This window comes from Antechinus flavipes, chromosome 1 (genome assembly GCF_016432865.1).
Source record: "Antechinus flavipes isolate AdamAnt ecotype Samford, QLD, Australia chromosome 1, AdamAnt_v2, whole genome shotgun sequence".
Lineage (NCBI taxonomy): Eukaryota > Metazoa > Chordata > Mammalia > Dasyuromorphia > Dasyuridae > Antechinus > Antechinus flavipes.
This window is the reverse complement of record NC_067398.1, coordinates 227,599,154-227,613,663: the sequence shown is the minus strand read 5'-3', so window position 1 is coordinate 227,613,663 and position 14,510 is coordinate 227,599,154. Positions and strand designations below refer to the sequence as shown.

At 32.9% G+C, this 14,510-nt stretch overlaps 2 protein-coding genes across 13 annotated transcripts in view; one reads left to right on the top strand and one right to left on the bottom strand.

Moving 5' to 3' along the window:
* Positions 1 to 14,510, top strand: part of LOC127561895 (tubulin polyglutamylase complex subunit 2-like) — an 877,998-nt gene that overhangs the window by 495,219 nt on the left and 368,269 nt on the right. The window contains exon 6 of one of the 3 annotated variants that reach the window (XM_051997245.1): positions 10,452 to 10,662. The exons of the other annotated variants lie outside the window; for them this stretch is intronic. Within the exon in view, the coding sequence (XP_051853205.1) occupies positions 10,452 to 10,504 (53 nt within the window). The 3' untranslated portion in view covers positions 10,505 to 10,662. Of the gene's footprint in view, positions 1 to 10,451; positions 10,663 to 14,510 lie in introns of those variants that run through there. 3 annotated transcript variants of the gene reach the window in all.
* The window catches only part of UBAP2 (ubiquitin associated protein 2), a 121,679-nt gene that overhangs the window by 95,244 nt on the left and 11,925 nt on the right, over positions 1 to 14,510 (bottom strand). The gene's annotated exons all lie outside the window — the stretch shown is intronic.

Genomic DNA, 14,510 nt, shown 5'->3' with positions numbered 1-14,510 from the left:
TCACTTATTTACTCCACTTAGTAATTTAGGAATATTATTTTTAGCAGAACTCTTACTCAAGTGAGAGCTCCTAAATATTAAGTAAAATTATAGACAGGACCTACTTCCACAACTTCATTCAGACCAAAAAATCCTACTTTTCATCTCCTTTTTTCCTATTCATGATGTTGATTCCACAAAGTATATATGACTTGACTGTATATGCAGTCCTCACAATACAGTTCTATTTTACAGTACAGTACAAGGCACCTATCTAGCAAAAAAAACCCTACAAATTATCATTTGCAAAGGTGCTAACGTAATTGTATTTGAATGATCAAATCATATTAGCACACTCCTAGGAAAGATCTTTATTATGGCTTCCTTAAGGACTTACTTATTAGTTACTTGAGATATCCAGTAACTATTCAAGACTTCTATATTACAGAAGTCTAGAAACAGAATTACTGATGAGTTTGTGTCTTTTCAGACATAAGTAAGTACCAGAGAAAGCAGAGAAAATATTAGGCAGAATTTTGAGTTTCAGAAACCAAGTTTTTTATTTCAATTCACATAGAGGAAAATTAGGTAGACAATCTCATAAACCTAAACTTGTAATAGTCTTTCTATAAGGTCAACCAATTAACCATCACCAGAAAATAAGTATATGCATCTAACTCAAATTATACCCCCCAAAAAACCCAAAATAAGCACTTTTAAAAGAACTTAAGCAACAATCCTTTTAGATTTTCAAATGCAAATATAAAAATATCACTATCAGAAACAAATACTCTCTCCCTTTCTTCCCCTCTCTCCTGTGCCCATTTTTCATTAGAATTTTACTCTGGAAGTAATTCTGTCTAAAAGGAAGAAGAAATACCAATGTCACTCTTAAGCTGGAAGTAATTCTGTCTAAAAGGAAGAAGAAATACCAATGTCATTCTTAAGCAATTAAGAGTTCACAAATTTGTGGTATATGCCTATGATGTAATATTATTACTGTCTTCTAAGAAATGAAGTACATGACACTATTAGAAAAATCTGATTTATATAAACTGATGCAAAGAGAAATGAGTAGAACCAGGAAAACACTGTACACAGTAACAGCAATATTCTAAGACAACCAGCTATGAATATTGGCTATTCTCATCAAGTCATTCTCCAATTGATAAATGGTCAAAGGATATGAACAGACAATTTTCAGAGGATGAAATTGAAACTATTACCACTCCTATGAAAGAATGTTCCAAATCATTATTGATCAGAGAAATGCAAATTAAGACAACTCGGAGATACCACTACACACCTGTCAGATTGGCTAAGATGACAGGAAAAAATAATGATCAATGTTGGAGGGGATGTGGGAAAACTGGGACACTGATGCATTCTTGGTGGAGTTGTGAATGAATCCAACCATTCTGGAGAGCAATTTGGAATTATGCCCAAAAAGTTATCAAATTGTGCATACCCTTTGATCCAGCAGTGTTTCTATTGGGCTTATATCCCAAAGAAATACTAAAGAAGGGAAAGGGACCAGTATGTGCCAAAATGTTTGTAGCAGCCCTGTTTGTAGTGGCTAGAAACTGGAAAATGAATGGATGCCCATCAATTGGAGAATGGCTGGGTAAATTGTGGTATATGAATGTTATGGAATATTATCGTTCTGTAAGAAATGACCAGCAGGATGAATACAGAGAGGACTGGCGAGACTTACATGAACTGATGCTAAGTGAAATGAGCAGAACCAGATCATTATACACTTCAACAACGATATTGTATGAGGACATATTTTGATGGAAGTGGATTTCTTTGACAAAGAGACCTAACTGAGTTTTAATTGATAAATGATGGACAGAAGCAGCTACACCCAAAGAAAGAACACTGGGAAACGAATGTGAACTATCTGCATTTTTGTTTTTCTTCCCAGGTTATTTTTACCTTCTGAATCCAATTCTCCCTGTGCAACAAGAGAATTGTTCGGTTCTGCAAACATATTGTATCTAGGATACACTGCAACATATCTAACATATATAAAACTGCTTGCCATCTAGGAGAGGGGGTGGAGGGAGGGAGGGGAAAAATCGGAACAAAAGTGAGTGCAAGGGATAATGTTGAAAAAAAATTACCCTGGCATGGATTCTGTCAATATAAAGTAATTATTAAATAAATTTTTTTTAAAAAAAGAATATTGGCTATTCTCAGTAACACAATAATCCAGGATACTATGCATCCCCAGACAAGTCTCTGATGGTTATCTAGATCTGAATATAGATTGAAACACACTCTTTTTTTTAATTTTTGGCTTAATCTTTCTTGAGGTTTTGTTTCAGGATTGTTCCTTTTGTGGGGGAGGGGTATTTTCTTTTATAATACAATTAATATGGAAATGTTTTGCATGACAATACATAATCTATGCTTGTCTTCTCAATAAAGGGAGGGTAGAAGCAAGAGAATTTTGAACTCAAAAATTTTAAAATTATGCCAAAAACGTTTTACAATTGGAGGAAAATAAAATGCTAAATTATTTAAAAGGAAAAAAAAGTTCACAGATGCATAGAACTTCCTATTATTAGACTGATGACATCCTAATTATTTGAAGTATTTGTAATTCAGGAAGATATTGGCTCCTTACCAGCTTGCATTTTCTTCTCATCTAACTGTTAAGTAACTCAAATCCACTTATTGACATCAACCTGCTATCATGGGAATAAATTTAGCATCACAACTTAACTGCTAAATCGAAGATAGAAAAAGTGGGCTGGATAAATAGAGCCCTTGTTAAAACACAAATCATATTCAAATGGTTCTGTGTTCTAGTCAATTCAGAAACTTTCTCCATCAAAGCAGATCTGCCCAATTTCAGGATAATCTGTCCCATTCATTAGAACTACTAAGGAAAAATTTCAAGAAAGCATACTAAGGCCAAATCAAGGATGACTAGATATGTTTAGTTTAGCATGGAACAGTTTATAATTCCCCCCCCTCATTCCCCACCTCAAAATCCTCTCTATGTCTCCCCCAGCCCCATTCCAGGAACAGATAGCAAATTTGGTGAAAGCAGAGAACAAATAAGTCAAAGAGGACATGTGGTGGGAATTGGAAGTAAAGATTTTTGGTAACCCTGAAAATGTAATTAGTTACTTCTGGGACAAGAGGATGATTTTTATACTGAGAAAGTTTTTGGAGGAAGGGTATCTTTGTGTAAAAGGGAGTTGTTCTCAGCTATTCAGCATCATCTTTCCTTAGCAAACACCTGAAGACCCTCTACATAGTCTCCATGTGTGCAATGATCCTTATTCTTTGCTACAGTCTGCAACATTGACAGAAAATATTCAAAGTCCAGCATCTTCACATTCATCTTATCACTCTTGGGATTCCCTAAGACCTTGAGTACCTCAGCACTGGTGCACTCTGGCCCAGTTCTCACATGATGTCACTGCACTGGCTATATAAGATCTTTCCATTTTCCCTGGTCAGTTAAACAGCTGGAACGACTCCTTGAATTTTGCCCTCTGATCCTCCATTAATTCACACATCTTGGCCTTCCATCCTAGTCCTCATGCTTGCTGCTGATGCTACATTATGTCCCTATCTATGTTTTGTATCTAATATCTACATTAAGTGATATGCTTCACCAAAAGAAGGAAAAAAGCAACATTTTCAAAAACCACATTTTTGGTTTAAATTCCTACATAGAAGGATGATACTTGTAACTCAATTATGGCAGGAGTAAATACAAAGGACACAGATGTAAATTGAATATGAAGGCATAATACCTTAAAAAAAAAGTGATGAAATTAAGGAATGAAAGAGTAATGTACATTACTGGGACAAAGGAAAAGGGAGGAGAATGGAGTTTATTCTGCCATAAAAAAAGAGGCTAAGAAAAACGCTTTTATCATGGAGGAGGGGAAGAGGGAAAGGAGAGGGTGAATGAATGAATCTTACTCTCATCAGTATTGGCTCAAAGTTAACAAACACTCTCAATATGGGTACAAAAATCTATAAAATATGAGAAGAAAGGAAAATGGGAAGAGGGATAAGAGAGAGAATATTAGGAGAGGGAGTGGTCAGCAGCAAAACACTTCAGAAGGAATAGGGTAAAAGAGAAAACAGAAGGTGGGGAAATATAATTAGCAATAGTTATTATATAAAGAATTTTGAAGTTTCTCTAATAAGGCCTTAAGAGTTTTCAAACAGAAGGAATGGAGTCAAATTTACAAAAGAGTTATGCCCCAATTGATAAAATGATAAAATTAGCATATCAAAAGATAGGCTATACAGCAGGATGATTTCAGAAACGCCTAGCGAGACTTACATGAACTGATGCTAAGTGATAAGAACCAAGAGAACATTGTACCCAGTTATAAGATTATACAATGATCAATTGAAATGGACATGGCTCTTTTTTCAACAGTGAAGTAATTCAGGTCAGTTCTAATGATTTGTGATGGAGTCATCTGCACCCAGAGAAAGGACTATGAGGGCTGAACACAGTATTTTCATTTTTTTAAGTTGCTGTTTGCTTGCACTTTGTTTTCTTTCTCATTCTCTCCCCTCCTCCCCCCTTTTGATCTGATTTTTCTTGTGGGACTCAATTCTTCATCTGTAAATGGGGGAGAAGGACTAAACGGCCTCCAAAATCCCTTTCAACTTTATGTGTGTGATCTTATGACAGAATAATATTTTCTAATAACAGCCTCTAGATATGGAGGAAAAATAAAGACAAAGGGATTGAAACAAAGGAATTAACTTCCAATAAATAGGGTATTCCAAACCCTATTTTTTTTTTTGTCTATTCTATAGACAAAAAAAATAAGCAAATGCTGCATTAAAGTTAAAGGCTGAAAAGGGGGAAAAAAACAGTTTTCTGAGAAGACAATTCATGAAACCAACAAAACTATACCTACACAAACAGAAAAGCTGAGTTCACAAAGCAAACTGTTATTAACATTTTATTAACATTTCCTTTTAAAGCAAAATTTAAAATTTCAGATTCTATTTCCATCTTTTGTTCAATTTCATTATTTTATTTTTTTTTTTAAATAACTTTTTATTGACAGAACCTATGCCAGGGTAATTTTTTACAACATTATCCTTTGCACTCACTTCTGTTCCGATTTTTCCTCTCCCTCCCTCCACCCTCTCCCCCAGATGGCAAGCAGTCCTCTATACATGTTAAATATGTCATGGTATATCCTAGATACAGTATATGTATGCAAATTTTATTATTCTTATAATAAAAAATTATTTTTTAAAAGTCAAGGAATGTCATGGTAAAAATGCTAATGTAGTTATTAACCTTAAAACCTTTAAGGACATGGCCATCAAAATCATTAAGCAATTTGATTTAGTGGTACCACTAAGTAAATTTTCAGTATCTTTATAAAATTCTCATCATAACTATTTTTTTTAACATTTTAAAAGTCTCTCTTTTTTTCTCCAAAGAGTATCTTCTGACCTCTTAATATTAAACTCAGAATATCTTTTGCAATTTCTAACAAAAATTAAAGATCTCCAAGAGATTTTTAAGTCTACAGTTGAAAAAATGTCCATCTTAAAGTTACTTTCCTACTAATTAGTTTTGATACAGTAATTTTATGGGTGATCATCTGGGGTAAGGACTTTTGTCAAATGATTTAAAAGCACAAGGGAAGAAAATTAATAAACAATGAATTCTGAGAGAAATCCTAAAATGCTCTAATTATGTAACCCTCCACCACTAAGAAAAGTATAGGAGTTCTAACAATTCATGTAAAAATGACAAAGGGGGACACTTGGAAGGTAGAGGCTGCCATTAAGTGGCAGTTGATGAAGAAAGACTTTAAAGTACAGGAGAAATATGAATTGTTTAACCATCTACTTTTAATCAAATAATAAACAGATGAGTAAAAAAGGAGATGGAAGACTGGTAAATGTGAATACAGAAGTGGAGATTAAACACTAAGAAAATTAAAAATTGTCTTCCGAGTTTCGATTTTAAAGCAAACCTTACCTCATAAGATCCCAAGGATTTCAGTTGGAAGGAACCTTAAAGATTATCTACTTTAACACTGCCCACTCCATACCACCACCATATTACAGATGAGGAAATTAAAATCCAGAGTGTAAGTGACTAAGTCAAGATAATAATATTGGTACGTAAGTGTGTCAGGATAAAGAATGCAAAGAGGAAGAATTTATGTAATTTGAAGATTTATAATCTTTAATGCAATGTGTGATGAGATGAAGAATCACAGATACAAAGAAAAAACAAGTCAAAGTCATCATACGATAGGTTTAGAAATACTCTGGAGAAACATCTGTGAAGTGAACTTTCATATACTAGAAAGCATTTCCAGTTATTTTTCTCTATAAAACTGGTAATGTATTACATTAGAAATGTTCTGGCCTGTAGGTATAATTTTTTTTTCAAATCACGATGAAACAAATCTTTCATAATTTATGAGGAAAGGTGAGTAATTAACAAATCACTCTGAATAAGAACTGGGTTTTAGTTTGTCAAATAAGCTAAGATCTAAAAGGAAAACTTAAAAGAATAGCAATGTACTGAAAATGTCATTCAGTTTTTTAATTAAATCCTCTTCCCATTATTTTTAGCAAAGGTAAATGCAATTCCCTTTAGTTACTTATCACCTGTTCTTATTTTCATAATATTTATGTAATTAGTACCTTATTGACCATAACTTGATTATATTCTGTACTTGTTTCTGAGCCATTTCATTTCTTCAAATACTTTATCATAAGCTTTTTTCTTCTTTTGTCAATCTCAAATACCAAGAAATGCTAATCATATAGTGTTTTAATAAATGTATCAAATGTTCTAAAAGCTGCTAAAATAATAAGGGCAATGATCCAAAAATGTAGCAGGAAATGAATGAAGATTTATTTTTTAAAAAAGACTTGGCAAAGATAAGCTAGACTTTATATAATGCTAGTATGCAGGCACCTTGTTTGTTTTCCTATTTTACAAATTTTAGATTAGGTACACAATATATAGAAGCATAATGTTCAATAAATGCAAAGACCCCAACTCCTGGGATAAAAGCTCATTTGATTCAATTAAAAAAAAAAAAAAAAGCTGGGAAAATTGAAAAACAGCTCGCCAGAAATTAACTTTAGAACTGTATCTTATATACTATTTCACTATAAAATTCAAATGATTACTTCATTTAAGATTTTTTTTAAAAGTTTGATCATAAATTGGAGGAAAAAGTAAGATAACATCTTTTACAACTATGGATAGGAAAAGACCTTTATGACTAAAAAATATAAACAGATAAAATTAAAGTTTTGCACAAACAAAATTGAAAGGAAATATAACAAGAGGTGAAAAAAATCTTTGTAGCAAAGTTTCTTTGATAAAGGACTATAAAGAACTGCTTCAAATATATAAGATTAAAAGTCAATCCAAGTCAAATTTGTAAGAATACAAGAAATACAATTCATAAATGGTCAAAGGAGATATGAACAGGCAGTTTTCTGATGATGAATTAAAGCTATCTATAAACATGTGAAGAAGTGCTCTAAATCACTTGTGATTAGAGAAATGCAAATTGAAACAACTCTGAGGTACCACCTCAAACCTATCAGATTGACTAAAATAATAGAAAAAGAAAATAGGATTTGGAGGGAATGTGGAAAAACTGGGACACCAATGCACTACTGGTGAGCAGAAAAACATTTATAATCACATTTTTCATCATAGCAAAGAACTAGAAACAAAACAGGTGCTCATCAACTGGGGAACAACTGAAGAAAAAAATACAACAGTATATATTTTGATGATATCGCACCAAACAAACTATGAAAGGGACAATTTCAGAGAAATCTAAGAATACTTACGTAAGCTGATGGAGAACAAAATTAGCAGAAACAATTTATATAGTAACAAAATTGTAAAGGGAAAAAACCCCCGAAAAAATCTTAATAGTTTTGATGAATGCATAAATTCCAAAGAACACATTCTATCCCTGCGGCCTAACAACAACAACAACAACAAAATAAGGCATGAGAGGTGCAACAGATCGAAACTTGTTTTTAGATGTCAATGTAGGGATGTGTTTTGCTGAATTAAATTTATTTGTTAGAATGTATTTTTTTTTTTTAACAGAAAGGTGCAGGAATAAGCAATGCCCCCAAAAAGAATGATAACATTTTTAGAAAATGATCAGAAAATAGGAGATTTACAAGCAAATAAATAAGTAGAATAATTTTTTTTAAATTAATGTGCTGACTCAATCCTAAATTGTGAAAAGAAATGCAAGCTGAGTCTTAAAGCTTCAATGTTTCAATTGTAATTCTCTTTTTTCCTGTTATTTACGTGAGGAAATACCCTTTTGTTGATTTTTTTTTCAATTCAATAGTATTTTTCCAATTACATGTAAAGATAAGTTTTCAACATCCATTTTTTAAAGATTGAGTTCTAATTTTTCTCCCTCTCTAACCTTTCCTCTCCCCAAGAGAGTAAGCAATTCGATATTACACATACATAATCATTTTCATATTTAGTCAAGTTGAGTGGGGGGGGAAGAAATCAAACCAAAAGGAAAAAATGAGGGAAAAAAAAGTAAACAATAATAAAAAGCTGAAAACAGTATGAATCGATCTCCACATTCAAGTCTCCATAATTCTCTCTCTGCTTGGCATTTTCTATCCCAAGTTGGATCACTGTATTGCTGAGAAAGCGCTAAGCCTTTTGTAATTGGATCATCACACAACTTGCTATTGTTGTGTACAATGTTCTCTTGGTTGTATTTAACTTCACTCAGTATCAATTCATGTAAGTCCTTTCAGATTTTTCTAAAATCAGCCTGCTTATCATTTCAATAATATTCCACTACATTCATATACCATAACTTATTTAGCCATTTCTCAATTGATGGACACCTACTCAATTTCCAATTCCTTGGCACCACAAAAAGAACTGCTATAAACATTTTTTGCATATGTGAGCCTTTTCCCCTCTTTTATGAGCTCTTTAGGATATAGACCCAGTAGTGTCATTGCTGGATCAAAGCATATGAACAATTTTATAGCCCTTTGGGGCTATATATGCCTTTGGGCATAGTTCCAAATTGATCTCCAAAATGGCTGGATCAGGCTACAGTTCTATCAACAATGCATTAGTACCCCAATTTCCCCAATCCTTTCCAACATTTATCATTTTCTTTTTCCTGTGATTTTAGTCAACCTGATAGGCATAAGGTGGTACTTCAGTTAGCTTAATTTGCATTTCTCTAATCAATGATTTAGAGCATTTTTTTCATGACTATAAAAAGCTTCATCTGAAAATTATCTGTTCATATCCTTTGACTATCAATTGAGAAATAACATATTCTTATAAATTTAACTCATATTTTAGAAACAAGGCCTTTACTAGAAACACTGGCTGCAAAAATTATTCTCAATTTCTCTACAAATCTTGAATAGACTGGGTTTTTTTGTTTTTGTGTATGTGCAAAAACTTTTTAATTTACTGTAATAACAATTGTTCACTTTGCATTTCATAATGTTTTCTATTTCTTGTTTGGTCATAAATTACTCCCTTCTCCAAAGATCTGACAGTTAAACTATCCCTTGCTCTCCTAATTTTTGTTTAGATTCATGTTTAAATTATTAATTCATTTCAAACTTATCTTGTTATAGGGTGTGAGATGTTGGTCTTTGCCTCATTTCTGCCATACTAATATGCAGTTTTCCTATAATTTTTGTCAACGTGAGCTATAATTTTTTTGGCACTGAATTTAGGTACAATTGTTATTCTACTAATTTAAGTAGAATTATTATTTTTATTGTTAGCCTGACTTCCTAATCATGAACAACTGATATTTTTTCCAATTGCTTAGATTTGACTTTATTTGTGTGAAAAGTGTTTTGTAACTGCATTGATATAGTTCCTGGAATTGTCTTACCAGGTAGACTCCCAAATATTGTCTACTGTTGTTTTAAATGGGATTTCTCTTTCTAATTCTTGCTGCTGGTCTTTTTTGATAACACATAAATGTTTGGAGATTTATGTGGGTTTATTTTATGTTCAACTTTATTAAAGCTGCTGTTATCAGTATTTTTATTTGATTCTCTAAGAATCTATAAAAAATATGCTATCTTATCATCTGTAAAAAAAGTTTTGTTTTTTCATGGGCTACTCTTTTCAATTTCCTTTTCTTCTCTTATTGCTAAAACTAACATATTTCTACCACAATATTGCCAAACAGTGATGATGATAGACAACCTTGTTTCACTCATGGAGAATGCTTCTAACTTAGCTCCATTACACATAATGCTTGCTGATGATTTTAGATTGATGTCATTTATCATTTATTCCTATTCTCTGTTTTTATTAAGAATGGATGCTATACAGCCCTGTTTGTAGTGGCTAGAAACTGGAAAATGAATGGATGCCCGTCAATTGGAGAATGGCTGGGTAAATTGTGGTATATGAATGTTATGGAATATTATTGCTCTGTAAGGAATGACCAGCAGGATGAATACAGAGAGGCTTGGAGAGACCTACATGGACTGATGCTAAGTGAGATGAGCAGAACCAGGAGATCATTATACACTTTGACAACGATATTGTATGAGGATGTATTCTGATGGAAGTGGATTTCTCTGACAAAGAGACTTAATTGAGTTTCATTGGATAAATGATGGACAGAAACAGCTACACCCAAAGAAGGAATACTGGGAAATGAATGTGAACTATTTGATTTTTGATTTTCTTCCCGAGTTATTTTTACCTTCTGAATCCAATTCTCCCTGTGAACGGGAGAACTGTTCGGTTCTGCAAATATGTATTGTATCTAGGATATACTGCAACATATTTAACATATATAGGACTGCTTGCCATCTGGGGGATAGGGGGGTAGGAAGGAGGGAGGGGAAAAAACGAAACATAAGTGATTACAAGGGATAATGCTGTGTAAAAATTATCCTGGCATGGATTCTGTCAATACAAAGTTATTATTAAATAAAATTAAATTTAAAAAAAAAAAAAAAAAAAAAAGAATGGATGCTATAACCTTTGAACCATCAGTGTTACTACTGGGCTTATGTCCCAAAGAGATCTTAAAGGAGGGAAAGGGACCCACACGTGCAAAAAATGTTTGTGGCAGCCCTGTTTGTAGTGGCAAGAAACTGGAAACTGAATGAATTGAAGAATGGCTGAATAAATTATGGTATATGAATGTTACGGAATATTATTATTCTGTAAGAAACGATCATCAGGATGATTTCAGAGGCCTGGAGAGGCTTACATGAACTGATGTAAGTGAAATGAGCAGAACCAGGAGATCATTATACACACCAAAAACAAGACCATATGACGATCAATTCTGCTAGCCATGGCTCTCTTCAACAATGAGATGATTCAAACCCGGTTCTAATTGTTCAGTAATTAAGAGAGTCATCTACACCCAGAGAGGGGACTATGGGAAATGAGTGTGGACCACAACATAGCATTTCCACTCTTTCGGTTATTGTTTGCTTGCATTTTTTGTTTTCCTTCTCAGCTTTTTTCCTTTCTAGATCAGATTTTTCTTGTGCAGCAAGGTAACTGTATAAATGTATACATATATTGGATTTAACATATATTTTAACATATTTAACATCTATTGGACTACCTGTCATCTAAGAGAAGGGGTAGGGGAAGGAGGGAAAAATTTGGAACAGAAGGTTTTGCAAGGGTCAGTGTTGAAAAATTACCCATCTGTATGTTTTGTAAATAAAAAGCTATAATTAAAATAAAAAATAAAAAAGAATGGATGCTATACAACAAGATTATGTGATGATCAACTGTGATAGACCTGGGTCTTTTCAACAATGAAGTGACTCAGGCCAATTTCAATGGACTTGTAATGGAGAGAGCCATCTGCATCCAGAAAGAGAACTATGGGAACAGAATGTAGATCAAAACAGTTATTTACACCTTTTTTTGTTGTTATTTGCTTGTTTTAATTTTCCCCCTCCTTTTTGATCTGATTTTTCTCCTGTAGCATGATAAATATGGAAATGTTTAGAAGAATTGTATATGTTTAACCTATAATGGATTATCTGCCGTGTAGAAGCTCAGTTGTTTTAATGAGCATTTCTCTATAATGATTAGAGCATTTTTACAAATGATTGTTAAGAGTTTGGATAGCTTTTTGCCTGTTCATATCCTTTGAATACTTTATTAATTGGGGAATAGCTCTTATTTTACAAATTTGGATTGGTTTCTTATTTATCTTGAATATGAGACCTTTGTCAGAGAAACTTGCTATCAGAACTTTTTCCCCAGTCACATATTTCCTTTCTAATTTTAAATGCATTTGATTTGTTTGTGTAAAACCTTTTAAATTTTATAAAAATAAAATATTATGTTTTGTTTTCTGTGATCCTTTTAGCAACTTTTCTTAACTAAATTCCTTATCAATTTTATCTTTTGATATGACTCCAGTCTCTCCTAAAAGTAAAATAGTTGATTCTGAAAAGCAATATGAAACTATGCCCAAAGAAATTAGTGAACTATGAATAGGCACTGATCCAATGATATCACTAATAAATCTGTGTGTCCAATGTGATCAAAAAAAGGTTTTACGTATCTTAAGTCTAAATAACTCACTGATCATAGTTTTGATTTCTGGAATCAAACGGAAAATTGGATAGCCATTATGTTGTTTCTATGTGTTCTACCATTAAATTATGGAAATGATTCATGGGCAAATGAGGAGGACAAAACTTTTAGCAATTTACCACAACATGAAGATTTTGGCCTAAGATAAGATAGAAATTCCATGTGCCTTTTTTTTTTTTAATTAATAGAGTTTTGTTAATAAAGCACAACACTATCAAAGTCTAGCCATTTTGTTGGATCAAGGAATACCATTTACCCTTATAGTCTACCTCCTTTCTTCAGTACCCACCCCCACCCTTGGCTTCACTTCAACAACCCTGAAAAAATTGTTCCAAAAGAATTCCTAGAATAGAAACAGATAGGAGCAACAAAAACTAAAAATAACCCAGTGAAGATTCAGGCATATCTGGAGTTCTTGAATTGTTGGAAGCACTACCTTATGAGACTCTACTCTCCTCCCCTGCACTCGTTTTAACATCAGTTTTCTTTAATTCACCAGAAACGTAAGCAACAAGCTTTGCTTTTAACAAAATCCTATATAAATCACACTAGATTTATAGGGCAAGAACTAAATTATATTGATAATGTAAAACTTGTTTTGTACTGTCAAGAAAAGTATAAAGCTTAAATAAGCCAGAATTTGTTCAAATGTGGAATCCAGATGTTATCTAACAATTATGTTACAAAATACTTTATACAACACAAAGCTGTCAAATACACAGCCCACAATATTCCTGAACATGGTCAGAAATGATTAAAATATAATTGAGATATTTAACAAAATAAACCAAAAAATGCAACAGATGATATTGTATTTTAAAACTAAGTCAATATGCAACCCATAGGGAGCCTTAGGTACTGTTAGTTATTCTTCCCCCTCTCCCCTTTCTATTTGAGCATAACAATTCTAAACAACATAACTTTTCTCCCTGAAACAAAACTTGCCAATTGATAGATCTTCCAGTTTCCCAAGTCAATTTGCAGGGGAAAGACACTTTAAAAAGCCTAAAGTTTTGGCCCTATCCTGGTAAAGACGTAATCCTATTAGCAGGAGGAAAAAAGAGGCTTCCTTCATCCTACAGAATTCTCCCAAACACCATAAATTTCCCCTACCCTTATTCCTTTCCTACTCTAAAATAAGCTGTACCATAACAACATTCTAATTTGTGAATTTGAAAGTTTGACGGAGATATATAAACTGCTGTATAAGTATAGTTCCTGTCTCCCACCAGCACCAAAACTATACCTAAAAAATCCCAACCTCCATCTATAATCCTTGTAATTTGGGAAAATCAAGCTCTGTGAAAATCCTTTCCCCTTCCTTTTACCTTTTACCTTCAAAGACAGTACACATTAACCTTATTCCTTTCTAATCCCTACATATTATACCCTTCCACTATATTGTCTGAAATTCAGTCTTTATTACTAAAACATCACTTTCAGAGTTTCTTCTTTTACCTCATCTTCTGGAACTGACTAGCTTTTCTCTGAAACTTCCATCCAATCTGCAAGAACAGGATGAAAAATTTAACATGCTCCTTATTCTTCACCGTCACTTACAGCACACCTCCTTTCCTACTTTTTTCCTTCCCACCCCATTCCATACACTTTGAAAAAGGCAATTCTTCTTTTAAAGTTTATAACATCCAATTCTATCAGACTGTCCCAATTCTCTATTGGAGGGGGTTCTTAAATTTGAAATCCATGAATTTGGTGTTTTTTCTAACACATTTTTGTAAATATTTCAATATAATTAGTTTCCTTTGCAATCCTATATATTTTACACATTTAAAAATATTATTCTTAGGAGTCTATATTCTTTACCAGATTCTAAAAAAGTCCCACAAAAAAAAAGATTTCTAAGAAATCCTACTCTGTGCTGTTATTTGTCAACATTGATGCCACTTTTCCTTCT